The sequence below is a fragment of the Muntiacus reevesi genome, chromosome 3 (genome assembly GCF_963930625.1).
Source record: "Muntiacus reevesi chromosome 3, mMunRee1.1, whole genome shotgun sequence".
Lineage (NCBI taxonomy): Eukaryota > Metazoa > Chordata > Mammalia > Artiodactyla > Cervidae > Muntiacus > Muntiacus reevesi.
This window is the reverse complement of record NC_089251.1, coordinates 210,327,923-210,345,673: the sequence shown is the minus strand read 5'-3', so window position 1 is coordinate 210,345,673 and position 17,751 is coordinate 210,327,923. Positions and strand designations below refer to the sequence as shown.

The 17,751-nt window shown below is 38.2% G+C and overlaps 1 protein-coding gene across 5 annotated transcripts in view; it reads left to right on the top strand.

Moving 5' to 3' along the window:
* Positions 1 to 3,303: 3,303 nt before the first annotated feature.
* Positions 3,304 to 17,751, top strand: part of MAP3K19 (mitogen-activated protein kinase kinase kinase 19) — a 36,631-nt gene continuing 22,183 nt past the window's right edge. For all 5 annotated transcript variants that reach the window (XM_065927834.1, XM_065927837.1, XM_065927836.1 and 2 more), the window contains exons 1-3: positions 3,304 to 3,325; positions 5,513 to 5,628; positions 14,527 to 14,623. In XM_065927834.1, the coding sequence (XP_065783906.1) occupies positions 3,304 to 3,325; positions 5,513 to 5,628; positions 14,527 to 14,623 (235 nt within the window). The remainder of the gene's footprint in view (positions 3,326 to 5,512; positions 5,629 to 14,526; positions 14,624 to 17,751) is intronic.

The window sequence follows — 17,751 nt, the reverse complement described above, 5'->3', positions numbered from 1 at the left end:
TCGTCATGAACAAAGAAGAGATGGCCAAAGCTCTTCCTCAGTATTTTATATGCATTTTTTGTGGGGAATAAAAAAGGAAGTAGGAACTTCCAAGGCAAAAGTATAATCAAGAACATGATCTATTTTAAAAGAATCAGTTATTGTAATAGGACAAAGATGGAAGTCTGACGCTACCTCAGACTTCCAGTGCATGCTCAGTTGCTCAGTCGTGACCGACTCTTTGCCATCTCATGGACTGTAGCCCATGGACTGTTGCCCATTTTCCAGGCAAGAATACTGGAGTAGGTTGTCATTTCCTCCTCCAGGGGATCTTCCTGACCCAGGGATCGAACCTGAGTCTCCGGCACTGCAGGTGGATTCTTTGCTGCTGAGCGTCAGGGAAGTGACCTGAGACTTCAGTGTTAATAGCTGGAGATTGTTAAAAATGGAGATTACTGGACATCAACCCAGAGATGGTGTTCAATAAGCCTGAAGTGGGGGCCAGAAAGCATGAAATCAAAGAACACCACTCGGACGAACACTGATCAAGGTAGATGAGCAAACTAGAGATATCAAGGGAACATTTCATGCAAAGATGGGCACAATGAAGGACAGAAATAGTATGGACCTAACAGAAACAGAAGATATTAAGAAGAGGTGGCAAGAATACACAGAAGAACTGTACAAAAAAGATCCTCATGACCCAGATAACCATGATGGTGTGATCACTCACCTAGAGCCAGACATCCTGGAATGTGACATCAAGTGGGCCTTAGGAAGCATCACTACGAATAAAGCTAGTGGAGGTGATAGAATTCCAGTTGAGCTATTTCAAATTGTAACAGATGATGCTGTGAAAGTGCTGCACTCAATATGCCAACAAATTTGGAAGACTCAGCAGTGGCCACAGGACTGGAAAAGGTTGGTTTTCATTCCAATCCCAAAGAAAGGTAATGCCAAAGAATGCTCAAACTACTGCACAGTTGCACTCATCTCACACGCTAGTAAAGTAGTGCTCAAAATTCTCCAAGACAGGCTTCAACAGTATGTGAACTGTGAACTCCCAGAGTTCAAGCTGGATTTAGAAAAGGCAGACGAACCAGAAATCAAATTGCCAACATCCGCTGGATGTTGAAAAAGCAAAAGAGTTCCAGAAAAACATTTATTTCTGCTTTATTGACTACGCCAAAGCCTTTGACTGCGTGAATCAAAACAAACTGTGGAAAATTCTTAAAGAGATGGGAATATCAGACCACCTGACCTGCCTCTTGAGAAACCTGTATGCAGGTCAGAAAGCAACAGTTAGAACTAGACATGGAACAACAATTGGGAAAGGAGTATGTCAAGGCTGCATATTGTCACCCTACTTATTTAACTTACATGCAGAGTACATCATGCAAAATGTCAGGCTGGATGAAGCACAAGCTGGAATCAAGATTGCAGGGAGAAATATCAATAACCTCAGATATGCAGATGACACCACCCTTATGGCAGAAAGTGAAGAAGAACTAAAGAGCCTCTTGATGAAAGTGAAAGAGGAGAGTGAAAAAGTTGGCTTAAAACTCAACATTCAGAAAACTAAGATCATGGCATCTGGTCCCATCACTTCATGGCAAATAGATGGGGAAGCAATGGAAACAGAGACAGACTTTATTTTTTCGGGCTCCAAAATCACTGAGGATGGTGACTGTAGCCATGAAATCAAAAGAAGAAAAGTTGGAAGAAAAGTTATGACCAACTTAGACAACATATTAAAAAGCGGAGACATTACTTTGCCAACAAAGGTCCATCTAGTCAAAGCTATAGTTTTTCCAGCAGTCATGTGTGGATGTGAGAGTTGGACTATAAAGAAACCTGAGCACCAAAGAATTGATGTTTTTGAACTGTGGTATTCAAGAAGACTCTGGAGAGTTCCTTGGACAGCAAGGAGATCCGACCAGTCCATCTTAAAGGAAATCAGTCCTGAATATTCATTGGAAGGATTGATACTGAAGCTGAAGCTCCAGTACTTTGGCCACCTGATGCAAAGAACTGACTCATTGGAAAAGACTCTGATGCTGGGAGGGATTGGGGGCAGGAGGAGAAGGGGATGACAGAGGATGAGATGTTTGGATGGTATCACTGACTCGATGGACATGCTGCAGCCCATGGAGTTGCAAAGAGTTGAGCATGACTAAGCGACTGGATTGAACTGAACTGAGCAAACTAACGTCCCAGGGAGCTAAGTGACTTGCCTAAGGCCATGTATTAAGGTTAGTGGCAGTCCCTTGATTCTTGGACCTATGCTAATTCTTTTGAAGCATGAGCATGGAGGGAGAAAAAGCCCTAAGAATATTATTATAGATCATAAAACAATAACCTGGGACTTCTCTGGTGGTCCAGTGGTTAAGACTCTGTGCTTCCACTGCAGGGGGTGTGGTTCAAGCCCTGGTAGGGGAACAGAGATCTCACATGCCACATAGCCAATAAAAACAGAATATGACTAGTGAAGCAAGTCTAGGCATTGTTTCCCTCACTGTAATCTGTAAACAGAGTTACCATCATTTACCTTCTGGACCTCTCTGAGCTGATGTCTAATTCTAGGATCATAGACAGGAGATTTGCACTGATGCAAGGAACTCTAAGATCAGCCATGGGGCTTAGCAATCACAGGACAAGAGGAATGAAAATATCACACAGAGAGGCTCTATGATAAGATCACTCCACTCAACCAAGAGTCTGTGAAATAAGTATGTCAGTTTAATTTCAAGATGAAATGCTAGGCCATTCTCCTAGCATTATTCTATTTTTGAATAATAAAAGAGCTCGCTATTAGAGTTAGGAAAAAGAAATATCAAGAATAATCAGTTAGCTAAAGCACTGAGAAGAAAAAAATCAATGAAGCCAGCTATTTGGGATGATAAGACAACAGTTTATCAAGATGCTTTTATCTTTACTTGCTTTATGCATTATTAAAGAATTATGACACTTCTTGTCCAAAGTTGGAAAATTTCAGCAAATTATTAGAATGTTTTTAGACTAGAAGTGGCATAAAATATGCAACATATTCCTTTCAGTTAAATCTTGAAAATTTGTCTCTGTCTCTCATGCATTTTGAATTCATTATTGCTATCCCCAAACTATATAAAATTATTTTTATTTATTTGATGTCAATGTTTTTCCTCTCTATTGCTTTTCTTTTTCAATAGATTTAACTCAGTAATCTTTGATGATGATTCTATTCTTTATAGAGATCCTAAACTCTGTGATTTTAGTGGAAAATCAGCAATACATTATGTGTCACAAATAGAAAGCTTCAGAAAACAGCAGTTATTGGACATTTTAATGAATTCTATGCCAAAACCAGGTAAATATTTTTATTTCACTTTTGAAATTCTCTAACTATAAAAGCCCTATTAAAAAAGAAAAAAAAGCCCTATTAGAAAACTCTCATTTTTTACATGTATTTGATGGATCCTCTTTAAAAAGTCAAACTAAATGTATATATATGTGTAACTGAATCACTCTGTTGTACAGTATACGTTAACACAACATTGTAAATAGATACTTCAATTAAATAAATTTAAAACAAGAAATCAAGTGAATAGCTATTTATAGACCAGGGACTTTGTACAAGACCCAAAGTTAGGTACTCTGAGACAGGCAAAGAAGGATAAGACGTGGTCCAAACTTTTGAAGGTGTTCAACACAGTCAGGGACACACCACATCAGTCAGAGGAGAAAGAGGTTGTTACAAACTTCAAAGGGGAAGGACTTGCTGTGGTTCTCTAATGCTGGATAAAATAGAAAGGAAGTGAAAAGATGTGATATAGGCATGGAGAAAGCATCTGAGCAAGACAAAAAATAGCCACAGAAAAAAATGTGTAATGGGAAAAGTGCCACTGAGCCACGTGTGACTTTGTGAAAACTGCTTGACTTTATTGTCTGATTGGATTTTTGTTGGGAGCTTCTGGGCAGGGAACAAGGCTTTCCCCAGGAAGGTTTCATGGAAGAGGTAAGACTCAATCTGGTTCTAAACAAAATCATGAGATTTGACTTTGTGGACAGAGGCATCATGTTGTAAGTGTGCATGGCTTATCCCGGGGCAAACCGGAGACTAGAACCAATAGTTCACGTCAGGGAAAAGGAATACACAATGAAACTGAGTCCATCAAAGACTCCTTAAATGTCAGACTGAAGGACATAACTTTTTTTTTCAATGAAATAGAGTCACTGAAGACTTTTAAGACAGGGAACGATGAAAGCCATATTTTAGGAGAGGAAGAGACTCATGCCAAGCAAGCTCTATTAAGAAACTATAGAAGTACCTGTGTGTGGTTGTAAGGATCAGGAAAAGAGACTTTGGACATGGCATGTAGTGGGCCTGAGAGGTGCTAGGTATGTGAGTTTAAGAGAATGAGAAAGAATTCACAGAATTTAGTGATGTAAAGTTGATAGAGGAGACATACAGACAAGGGTTGAGAGGCTTGAGTTAAACATGATTCCAAAGTTTCAGCCCTAGGAAGTGGGGAGGTACAAATACAATTAACAAAATAGTAGAACACTATGGCTTGGTGCAGATGTTGAAGGTAATGCGTTCTAAAACACTCATTTGATGAGAACTTGTGACCTTCAAAGTAGCAATTTTCTGTAGGCCAGGGTTTGTGGGAAAGGATTGGATAAGATGGATTGATAGGTTTCTTTGCAAATTCTCTACAAGGAGACTGTGAGGACCTGAGAGTAGGTGAGATCACTAAAGGATCGATGATGGTGAGAAAATTGCAGGGGCTGAGCAGAGAAGGTACACATGGACTGAGGCGTAAGAAAGGAAGGAGGAGAATCAGGAGAGAATTGCAAGACAGAAGGGGTGGGAAGCAGCATCAAATTGGAAAAGAGTTTACAAAGCAGATGTGATAAGAAAGTGAGGGTTTCAACGGCAGGACGGAAGCAGTAGAAGGGTTGCAAAGAGTGAAGAAAGAAAATATGGTGAGGAAATGCAGAGTATGAGTAGAGATCACTCACTCAATTTTGTATCACTCATAAGATCAATGAAATAGAAAGAGATGCAAGAGGAAGAAGTTTTCACAGTAGAGCACATGCTTATCTGAAAAAGTCAAGATAACAGGAGAAGCATGTGTAAGAGAACAATGTCCCCCAGGAACTAACTGGGAATTCATTGTTTGGTGTTCAGAACTCTGTCAATTTAATATGGCTTCAAGTGCTAGACAGGAATGGTGCTCCAGGCAGCTAAGCACTTTTGTCTTTGGCAACTATAGTGCAAATATAATTCCCAGCCCATTATTAGGGGTCACACATAACAACATTGCCCCCTTTTTAAAAAACAAATAAAAATGCATTCATTCTGTGGACTCCTTTTGTCCTCACATCTTATCCGGTGAAATTATGGCCCAAAGCTTCCTCAGGATCCCAGATCACTATTTCAAGAAAATCTTAAACAAAATGGAACTGATTTTTAGAACCTAGCGCTAGATGTTGCTGTGAAATTGCTGGAGATGCAGCTTATCAAAGCATATTATTATGTTTCTTTTGGCAGAAAGATATGCTGAATCACTGCTTGACATTTGTCATGATACAAACTCTTCTCCAACTGATATGATGACAGTTACTAAAAACCAAAATATAATCTTGCAGAGCATCAGCAGCAGTGAGGTAAGATGCTCTAATCTTTAAATAGAAAAACTAACAGAAAAAGGGATAACCTACTGCATCTACATTTACTTCATTTATATCTACTTCATTTAAGTTGCTTGAATATTTATAACAAACATATATTACAATTATATATTTAAATGTGATTATAAGGAAATTTAAAGCACAATTAATCATAGCGCTTCATGAGTTCAATCTCAAGGCAGTAATTAGCTAGTCAATTCTGAGTCTCATACATTATGTGTGTATGTGTATACCACAGAATATTGTTCCAGCTGAATCCATGCTAAATAATAAAATGTAGCTTGTATTTATGCATGTTAATGTGAAAGAAGAGAAAATAATTATTCTGTTCGTGTCAAATCCATCTTAGGATACCACAATGGAGGTGCTTCCTCTTGGTTCTTGTCTTTACCCTCTGCCCATGATGAATAACTTCACAAAGTATAGTAATAGTACTAGTAACAAACATGACCCATAGAAAACGAAGAAGTGATTTCTTAAATGTATAGTAAACTGTTAACAGTGGTTACCTAAAAGGACCGAAATGGAGACGAACTTTGCACTGTATACTCATTTGTATTTTTTGAATTTTCATAAAATTTAACATCATCCAAACAGTTAAAAATATTACTACTCTATAGGAATTTCCCAACTGTCCAGTGGTTAGGACTCAGTGTTTCCATGGCAGGGGTGGGAGTGGGAGCAAAGGTGGGGGCCCTGGGTTCAATCCCTGGTTGGGAAACTAAGATCCCACATGCTGCACAATGGTGACAATTTTTAAAAAATTACTACTCTATATTTTATTGGTAAAAGGAATATGACCACAAATGTGTTTATTTTTACAAGTTAATGAGGTATGGACTATAATAGGCAGAAACAATATGAAGAGTTTTAGAGATAGTATAATAAGATCTTTTTGTACCTTTCTCTTTCCAAAAATTATTCTAAAACAAGAAAACAAAAACCAAAAATTTAAGTAAAAAAGTAGTCTGAAATAACTATAGATTCATAAGAACTTGTAAAAATAGTACAGAGAGTTCCTGTATAACCTTCGCCAGCTTTCCTCAATGGGAATTATTATAACTGTAGCTGATTGTCTAAACTAGAAAATTGACATTAACCCAACAACACAATGAGCTAGACTATAGACCTTCCTTGGATTTCACTAGTTTTTATGTGCATTCCTTTTTCTTTCTTCTGTTTATGTGTGCCTGTGTGCATAGATCTGTGACATTTTATCCCCTGAATCTTCAGTGAAGATACAAAACTGTTCTGTTACCACAAAGGAACCCCCTTACTACACTCTGAATTGCCATGGTCTCTCTGCTAACTCCAGGCAACCACTGATCTGTTCTTCATCTCTATTATTTTATCACTTCAAGAATGTCATATAAATGGCATTATCATATATGCAAACTTTTAAGATTGGCTTTTTCTACTGAGCATAACACTCCTGAGATAGATCCAAGTCGTTCTATGTATCAATAGTTTCTTTATGTTCCTAAGTAGTATTCTATTACAATTTTATTTTGTCCCTTCATGTTTATTTAGCTGTTCATCTGTTGAAAGACATTTGAGTTGTTTCCAGTTTGGGGCTATTACATATAAAGCTACCATGAACATCCATGTACAAATTTTTGTGTGCATTTATGTTTTTATTTCTCTAGGATATATGCCCAGGAATCCAATTAGTGGGTCATTTGATAAGTGTATGTTTAGTTTTTTTAAAAGCTGCCCAACAATTTTCCAGAGTGGCTCTAACCATTTTATATTCCCACCAGCAGTAAATGAGAGATCCAATGTCTCTATACCCTTAGCGGCATTTGGTACTATCAGTATTTTTCATTTTAACCATTTAAAAAAATTTTTACCAAAGTAGGTATATGATGATAGCTCATAGGGGTTTTATTTTGCGTTTCCCTAATGAACAATGTTAAACCTTTTTAAAAAATTTATTTGCCATCAGCTATAATTATTCAAATATTTTGTCCATTTTCTGATTGAATTCTTTGTCTTCTTATTGTTGGGTTTAGGGAATTCTTTATATATTCTGGATGTGTAACTCGCAAATATTTTCTGCTAGTCAATGAGAAAAATTGGATTTGCTTTTTTCATCTTTTTAACAGTTCTTTTACCAAACAAAAGTTTTTATTTTTGATGAAAATCGATTTATCCATTCTTTTTCCTTTAGGGGTCTTGATTTTTATATTATGTCTAAGAATACTTTCACTTGACCTAGGTCCTGGTTACAGGAGTGTGTTCAGTTTATAAAAATTCATGAATCTATACAGTTTTGATATGTGCACATTCCTGAATGTATGCTATTCTTAAAAGTAAATATACACAATGGGATGAATGCACTTAAATCAGTTCTAATGAGGTAGATGGAACTATAAACTATTATACAGAGTGAAGTAAGTCAGAAAGAGGAAGATAAATATCGTGTGCTAACGCATATATATGGAATCTAGAAAGATGGTACCAAAGAATTTATTTGCAGGGCAGCAATGGAGAAACAGACATAGAGATCAGACTTATGGACATGGGGAGAGGGGAGGAGAGGGTGAGATGTATGGAGAGAGTAATGTGGAAACTTAAATTACCATATATGAAGTAGATAGCCAATGGGAATTAGCTGTATGGCTCAGGAAACTCAAACAGGGGCTCTGTATCAACCTGGAGGGATGGGATGGGGAGGGAGATGGGAGGGAGGTTTGAGAGGAGGGGATGTATGTATACCTATGGCTGATTCATGTTGAGGTTTGACAGAAAACAACAAAATTCTGTAAAGCAATTATCCTTCAATTAAAAAATAAAATTTAAAAAAAGTAAATTAAAGGGCAGGAGTAAATGCCTTCAAATATCTGAGCAAAGAATATGGTTTTCAATCTAGGATTTTATATTCAGAAAACTATACATCAAATATTAGAGTTAATGAAGACATTTTGGACATGCAAATGAGCAAAGGTTTTACATTTCACATGCCTTTTAAGGAAGCTACTATGTACTCAATTAAAATACGGGGATAAGATAAAAATAGAAGGGAAAATTGGATCCGTGATTCAGGGGATGTGGAACCCAACACAAGAGAGGAGGATATCCTTGGTATAAAGCAGAAAGCAAGTGCCAGGGCTTCAACCCATGTATGAAGTCTAGAGAACAAAGAGCTTCAATTACTGGGGAAAGGGAGAGGTGAGGAAGAACAGGATAATGGGGATTTCCAAGAAGAAGGTGGAACTGGTATATTATCTGATATATTTAAACATGTGAAGAGACCACTGGAGGTTGGGAAGATTTAAGATTTTTTAAAATATAAGAAAATGAAATAAATATTAAATAAAATTGTGAATGAAATAAAAACAGGGATTTAGGGTTTTATGTACAAAAAAAGTTATGCAAGAAAGAAAGTATAATCATACTACATTTCCATTGCATGCCTATAGTGCAATACATACAGTATAGTACAGTACTCAAATAATCATAATTGAAACTTCACCTTCATTTTATAAGAAAAAGAGGGTGAATTTATTGGAAGGATGGGGACAGGATATAAGAATATTCAATTGTCAACTGCAATAATAAGGCAGAAGATAATGTATCATTTTATCTTTTGGGGACAGGAGGTGGGGATTGTTTACCTTTTTTGCTGTTATCACCAGTAAAATGATCCCAACCTACTCCCCTAAAAGGCTTGCTTGTTTTCGAAGTCACGAGTGAGCCAATACGTCAACAAGGAGAGAGGCGACTCTCCTTTCCCCGTTTCTTGGCCAGCCTAACATTTCATCTCCTTCCTCTGGCCAAGTTATTAATAGTAGATGAATACAGCAGATGGGGCTTCCCAGGTGGCACTAGGGGTAAATAATCAGTCTGCCAATGCAGGAGACATAAGAGACATGGGTTTGATTCCTGAGTCAGGAAGATCCCCTGGAGGAGGGCATGGCAACCCACCCCAGTATTCTTGCCTGGAGAATCCCATGGACAGAGGAGCCTGGCGGGCTACAGTCCATGGGGTCATAAAGAGTTAGAAACAGCTGAAGGACTTAGCATGCATAGATGGCCATTATCACACCGTTTAAGAGTACTTACCTATTTCCGGCCCATTCACTAACTGTAAAGTCCACGTGTCCCACTCTCTCCCCTGTTCTCAGGGCACACAGCTCCCATCAGGCTCCACAGGGAAGGCCCAGCAGCACCCAAGACTCTCACCCAGGAATCGCCACCAAGAGAAGTGACTATGGTTAACTGCTTTGCAAAGTAGCCTCTGTTCTTCTCAACTTGCAGGGAGGAGAAACAGTAACTACCCCAGTGATAGAACCTAGCTGATCTAACAGTCAAAGCTTTGGGACTTCCCTGAAGCTCCAGTGGTTAAGATCCGCCCTGCGATGCAGGCAACACAGGAGACGAGGGTTTGATTCCTGGGTCAGACACGGGTTTTTTCCCCTGGAGGAGGGCAGGTCAACCCACTCCACTACTCTTGCCCGGAGAATACCATGGACAGAGGAGCCTGGCGGGCTTCAGTCCATAGCGTCACAAGGAGTTGGACATGACTGAAGTGACTTAACGCGGCACAGCACAGCACCTAGAGCAGATCATAGGATCAGGATGAAAATGCCGGTCTTGGCCGTAAGCCCTCACAGCTCCAAGTCCAATGTACCTTACTTTTTCCTTTTTCTAATCCCACCCAAACCTTGGCTCATAGACTAACCCCACCCGGACCACGGTACCCATTCTCTGACTTCATCCTCCTGAGTCTGTCCCCAAATTGGCTGCTCCAGAGATTTGCCAGATGAATGAGCTAAGCAATAGGTAAGATATCACTTTAGTAACTCAAGAGACAGCAGGAGGGGACTTCCCTGGTGGTCCAGTGGTTAAGGATCTGCCTTCCAGTGCAATGGGTCTGGGTTTGATTCCTGATCATGGAAGTGGATCTCACATGCTCACCACAGCCAAATAAATAAAAATAAAATAAACTTAAAAAGAAAGAAATTGATAAAAGAAAACACACTTACTTTTCATTTTTTTGTGTAGTATAGTTAGGAAGTTTTCTTTTCTTTTTTTAAAAGACTAAAAATCCCTTTATATTTAGTTCATTTTTTATGCAGTTCTAAGATATTTTTTGAACTTTCACTCTGTATTTTTATTATGGTTGAAATAACTTTGAACTCATTTTTGAGAGAGAGATAGACTCTCACTATTGAATTTGTTTCTTTCTAGTGCTTTCTCTAAGGTTTAAATAATAATAATAAAAAACCCAAGGTCTTTCTTTGCTTTTTTTGTTTGAATGAAAGCTTGCTTTATTTTTGGGTTATCTGCAATAGGTTTTTATAGTTTACAAATATAAGCAGCTGCTTTGCTTGTAGGATTGCTCCTGAGAGGCTCTTCACGGCCTCTGCCAATCTTTTTTTCATCTAAGAAGAATCTTCTTTCCAAATTTAATTACGTATGATTTCTATGCCTCTTTTCTGTATGGTTGGCATTCTGTTGTTTGCAGATCAGAGTGCTATGCTGTCTAGTCTGTTGTCACCTCTTGCATTACTGTGAATGGTTGATGGACTCCATTTATTTGGGATGTGCTATTCTAACATTTCTCTCCTTCACTCACGACTGCATTATTTCAATTTTCCTCCTTCACCCATTGAAAGTGAAAGTCACTCAGTCGTGTCCGACTCTTTGCGACCCCACGGAGTATACAGTCCATGGAATTCTCTAGGCCAGGATACAGGAGTGGGTAGCCTTTCCCTTCTCCAGGGGATCTTCCCAACCTAGGGATCGAACCCAGGTCTCCCACATTGCAGGTGGATTTTTCAGCTGAGCCACGAGGAAAGCCCATTAAAGTCATTCATATTTAAGATTCTAAAAGAAACAGAAAATTCTGAGCTGTGGCTGTTTTTGTCTTCATTTTCATGTTAATCTTCAAAGTAGGTATTATTCCCCACATCCTTTTTGTTTGTGATGCTTATGGTTTTTCAGTTTTTTTTTTTACGGAAGAAGTTTATTGTCAGGAGTTTGTAGGGATCACACATCTTTTATTTTTTCCTGTGCAAAATTTATAAATTATGTTTGTGTTTTCTTTCTCTTAATTTTCTCACTATTATTAATTTTCCTTCTGGTTCTTGTTGAGACACTCTGTTTCAAATTTTTCACAGTAGCAAGAAAGCAGAGTGGTTATGAATTCTGTAACTAGACTTCAGAGTCTGGGTGTGAATCCTGGCTCTACCATAGGCTTGCTAGGTGACCTTGGGTAAGTTACTTAACTCCTCTGAAGCTCCTGTATAAATGGAATAATAGTTCCTACCTTTAGAGTTTTTGTGAGGATTAAGTTAACTAATATGTGGAAGGTTCAACAGTGTCTGGCACTGTATGGATAAATGCTAGTCATTGTTATGGGTTTTGCAGGTAGTTTGCCCATACTCCACATAGTCCAACTTTTCCTAAAGTTCATTCAACTAATGAATGAACTGAGCAGTTGAGACCAACCGCAAATCATTAATCAACACAGAAATTTGAAATGAGAACCAGTTATATATTTAACACTAAAAATTAGTGTTAATTAGTTTTATTCAGCACAAAAATTTCATTGAAACACTCTAATTATATGAAATGGAAGAAATATATTCTGAAGTCTCATAGAGTGTTCCAGACATGATATGAATAAAAATTATATATACTAAGAAGGAAACCTCAGTGATCACTAAACATCTGAAACTATCTCCAACATTTCTACTAACAAAAGCACACACATTCAAACAATCAGATCACATATCACATTACTAAAAATGAAAATTGATAATTTATAAGGGAGAAGGTAGTGAAACAGACTTATGCCCTGCTAGTGGAGAGTAAGTAGTAAGTGTAAATTTACTTTTAAAGCAATGTATGTAAAAAAATTATTATATTCTTCAGGTCAATAATTCCTTATAATTCCATATCTAAGAGTCTACTCTAAAGAGATAATACAAAATTGGCGTATTACTTGTAAAGATGTTCACAGCTCCATGTGTGATAATGAGGAATTAAAAACTGCCTACTATGCAAGATGGGATTTATATCATAACACTTATGGGACTTATTAAACATCCTTATGACCCTCTGATAAAATTCCATCAAAATGATATTTACTTAGTAAATTGCTATGTAATTTATACTTGTCATAAGTAAAAAAGCCAGATATGAAATGACATGATACAACTCTATTATTAAACACTTAGGAAAAAGAAAGAAAATATCCTCTGTGTGAACAGAGTTTGCTTTTTATTTGTAGGATTATAGGTGATTTCTTCTCCTGCTCTTTAAAGAACTGCTCTTTTGGTATTTCCATGCATTTTATAAAATAGTAATTCCCTACTGCTCATGCTTTGTAGTTGGACGGGAGGGAGAAGAAATTTGCCAGAGAGTGGTAAAATTTTTGAAATGCGAAGAATAAGAAGTGAAATTGACAACAGTCTAAGATCAGGGCAAACCTGTCCAGGTGTCCCATCTGCCATTGACAACCAGGATGGTCTGAGGTAGGACCCCGAACCCGTGCTGGGAGGTAGAGAATGCTTTACAAAGCATGTATTGATGTATAAAGTAAAATATGATAACTAAGCTATTATAATTGAACACCTTCCCCCAAGGGGAAGGGACAGTTAGGGAGTTTGGGATGCTCATGTACACACTACTATATTTAAAATGAATAACCAACAAGGACGTATTGCATAGCACATGGAACTCCGCTCAATGTCATGTGCCAGCCTGGATGGGAGAGTGGCTTGAGGGAGAATGGATACATGTATACGTGTGGCTGAATCCCTTCCCTCTTCACCTGAAACTAGCACAACATTGTTAATCGGTTTACCCCAATCCAAAATAAAAAGTTAAAAAAAAATTGAACACCTAAAATATTTTAATGGTAGTGATGAGTCAAATGAACAAAGTGAAAAGATTCCCACACTCTCTTGGGAATTAGTGAATGAAATATCAGAGGCTTTATGACAGTCTGCTCGCTTGTCCGACAAGCATTTGCATGTAGGGCAAAGACTTTTTATCCAATAGTCTGCTTAAATAGATCATTCATCTGGATCACAGAAGCCAGAATGCTAATTATAACATCCAGGTGGGATGGGATATTATAACTGCTACTTGCGTCTGTCACTGTTCTAGTGATAGACTAAAAGGGGCAAAATCACCAGCAACAACTTCTAATGGAGGAACCTATCAACAACAATGCATTCTCATAGAAAACATTTCTTCTTTAGAGAGTCAGGAATACTTTTCATAAGTCAAGCTGGTTGTTTTTTTTTTTTTTAAGTTGAGCTGTTTTTCAACCATGTTTTTCAGCAGTTTGATCATTTTCTAGATCGTAAAAGGGAAGTTTGAGAAGTTGCCTAACACGATTAGATCAGAAGGCTGTCATAGTGAAAACTTTAATCAGCTTTGCTGCCTCCTTCCAGTCTAAGGTTATATCTGCAGCTTCCATGTGGGGCAAGGATTTCCACCCTCACCATCTGTAAATGATGCCCCAGGGAGGCATTATGGAAAAGACCATGTTCCTTTGGGGTTGTTCACTGGCTGTGGCCAAAGGATTCTTTCCAGTTACCCACTCGGATGGAATTGGTGGCAGCTTAACAGCCTGAACACAGACATGATAAAATATAAAATATTAAATTTCTCTCTGTGTCTATGCAGTTTCAGCTTTGATCTTCACCTTTGATTATGCAATTAATCACATCCATGTTTGTCTAAGCCTAGTGCTCTGGAGACAAATACTTTCCCATTGTTTTAGTCCTGAATACTTTATCCGATTTAAAAGGAATCAGCAGTGTGAAACTTTAGCCTAGAAAAAAAAAATCAACATTCACCCTGCCAACCAAGTACTACACTGAACAGCTGAGTTTCTATTTTATGATATTTCAGGAGTCTGACCAAGATGACGACTGCTCTCATTCCATATTGATTAGTGAAGAAGGAGATCCAAGTGGTGATGGACAAGACTGGCAACCCAGGACAGAAGGTATCCATCTTCTGTCCTTGATGTGTTTACAAAGACAATATTGATTATTTGGATTTTCCCCCTAATTTCAGTCATGCTCAGTGCAGAGTTTTGAAATCTCAGACAAGCATAGAGGGAAAGAAATCCTATCCTTTGGTCCATATTTGAATCAGTGAGTCCTGGCAAGCTATCCAGTCTCTCCTTTGTTCTACCCTACTCCAGTTCAATCTGCTGTTCTCATCTCCTTTCTTTTTTGTCTGGTAGCATCTTTTCCCTCACTTCTTTTCGCTCAGAATCTTCCAGCAGCTACAGTGATCTGTTCTCTGCCGTGCATGTGTGCATGCTAAGTCACTTTAGTTGTGTCCGACTCTCAGCGACCCTATGGACTGTAGCCCACCATGTCTATCCTATGGATTCTCCAGGCAAGAATACTGGAGTGAGTATGCCATGCCCTCCTCCAGGGGAATCTTCCCAACCCAGGGATTGAAGCCACTTCTCTTATGTCTCCTGCCTTGGCAAGCAGGTTCTTTACCACTAGTGCTACCTGGGAAGCATTATTCTCTTCCAGGACCAAGCATTTCTCCATTAGCTGTCATCCCAGACCTCTTCCCTTGAGGCGGGAGCTGGGGGGCTGAACAAAGAACTAAAGGTCCAAGTTGCACTCTTGTATTCTAGGAGGCCATAAGTCTGGAATTTTCCAAAACAACACCCATTCCAAATGTGTCATCCTGTCCTATCCTTAAAAGCCCTTGCATTGAACAGATCACAAGGTATTTACAGATTCTTACTGCAGAACATAGTCATCACAGCGATCACATTTGTCTGTCATCTACTCGCCTATAAACTTCTTAAATGAAACATTTATTTGAACTGCTCCGATCCCTTTTCTGGTAATTTTCCTACTTGCATTTCTAACACGCCAGGGAAGCTGCCCTCTTGGATGTCTTTTTTCTCATCCCCATTAACCACCCTGAAGCCTGCAGCACTAGTTCAGCCACTGTCTCCTTTGACCACTTATGCAATGCTGCCCTCTTTTGGGGAGCCTCCCATCTTTCCCAAACTCCCTCGGTACCTCCTTTCTCTTGGCTGAGGGCAGGGAAGAAATTATAAACACCATGAACCCTGAAAGACCTAATTAAAATAAACAAGTCCTGATCCCCTCCAAGTTGTCCTTGTGATCTGCCTTTGACTTTCAAAGACTTCAAATTTGAGTTCTCAGAAGCCCAACTGTGTCCCAATCACCTTCTAAGAGGTTAAATACTGTGTTTATTCAGCTCAGTTTAGAGATGACTTACCATCTGAGGTGCTTATAGGAATCGAACCTGGTTCTCCTGAATTGTAGGCAAACTCTTTACCATCTGAGCCTCCAGGGAAGCCCCTTCACATTAATAATACTTTTAAATCAATTTGAATGTAATATTTTAGATTTTCATGTAGGAACCATAGCACTTAGGCAGTATCTCAACTAAGTTCTTACAGTTTTAAGCTTGTATAACTTGAGTTATACATTCTAAAGAAGAAATTATGTTTCTAAGTTTTCTTTTCATAGTTGATAAGAGTCTTCAGTAGAGCTAGTAACTCTTTTAAGTCACAAATTCTGAAATAAAAATGTTTGGGGAATTATTGTGCATTGTATTCATCTTAAATAACAATAAATCTCTTTTTACATGCTTCTAACATAACCCAGGTTGTTCATGTTTAAGTGTTTGCACACTTTATAAAGACTTTATGCACATCCATGTGACTATTTGGTTGTAGATATGCACATTTAATCATTTAATTTATATCTGTTTGTTCATTGTATTATTCTTTAAAAAGGAAGCTTCACTAACTAAAATATATATAAACTCTAATGTTTGGATCGCTGCCCTGGTCTTTAACAGCTAAATATTCCAGCAACACACATTTGCTTTCTTGTGGACTTTTACAGATGTTAATTTATAATACACAATTTGCCCCTCACCCCAATCTCTCATCCTTTTCCTTATAAAAATCTTCTTGCATTCCTTAATCAGCTATTTTCCCAGAACATATCAGATGCAAACCTTGTAGACTGGAAATTGAGCATGTGAAATTATTCTTTTCCTGAGTGAATGAGAACCTATTTTCTAAAATTACTAGGCTTAATTTAAAAAAAATACAATGTATATCTATCAGGATTCTTATGTGCAAGTAACAAAATCTGCTCTACTTGAGTGAAAAGAAAGGAAGTTTTAAAAGTTACTAGAAAAGTCCATGAAAGTGAAGTCGTTCAGTCGTGTCCGACTCTTTGTGACCACGTGGACTGTAGCCTACCAGGCTCCTCTGTCTATGGGATTTTCCAGGCAAGAGTACTGGAGTAGGTTGCCATTTCCTTCTCCACAGTCCATAGAAAAGTCCATAGACCATTGAAAAGCCAAAGGAGAAGAACAGATCCCAGGTTGGATTGTTGTAAAGAATTCTTGTAGCTGCATCTCAAAACTGGTCACTGACCCCCAGATCACACTACCTCAGCCACAACCAGCATACACAATGCTTCCACATTGACCTTAGACCCTCCCTCCACTGCTGACACCCATAGCAGCAAAAGGATACCTCCATCTTATCTTCTCATGTAACTCCTGTGTATCCATCTCTCAAGTTAACTTTCTGAAACCTAGTGGCAAAAAAGACTGGTAAATGTAGCTGTAAAAAATTCTGCTGAAAATCATGATTTAGGAAACTATCAAAAGGTAAAGAGGTTATCCAAATATTTTGAACCTTGATTCCCGTCCATTTAAACAAAGCAAGTGGAAAACACAGAGAAGTAAGACTTTTCCGGAGAAAATAATTTTTCTTCACTGAATGAATTAGGCTAGGCCAATTAAGTTTTTGTTTTAAAAATTTAGCACTTGTATTAATAATTAATCATCATTTTCTGACTTTATGAATATCATTTGCCCCTTTTCTGCAAGGAAGTTTGTGTTTCTGGTTGTGTTTAAATGATACCTCTTAGTTTCTCTCTACTATAACATTTTCTGGTGGGCCTAATTTGCATCTTCTTACTGGAAAGATGCATTCATATTGGAGCAAGTGTTTTATTTTCACATTTGACAGTGCATCTTCTTTCCTGGACCACTCTTAGGTTCAGAGGCTCCTGTGATCACTCACAGTATTCAAAAGACAAAACA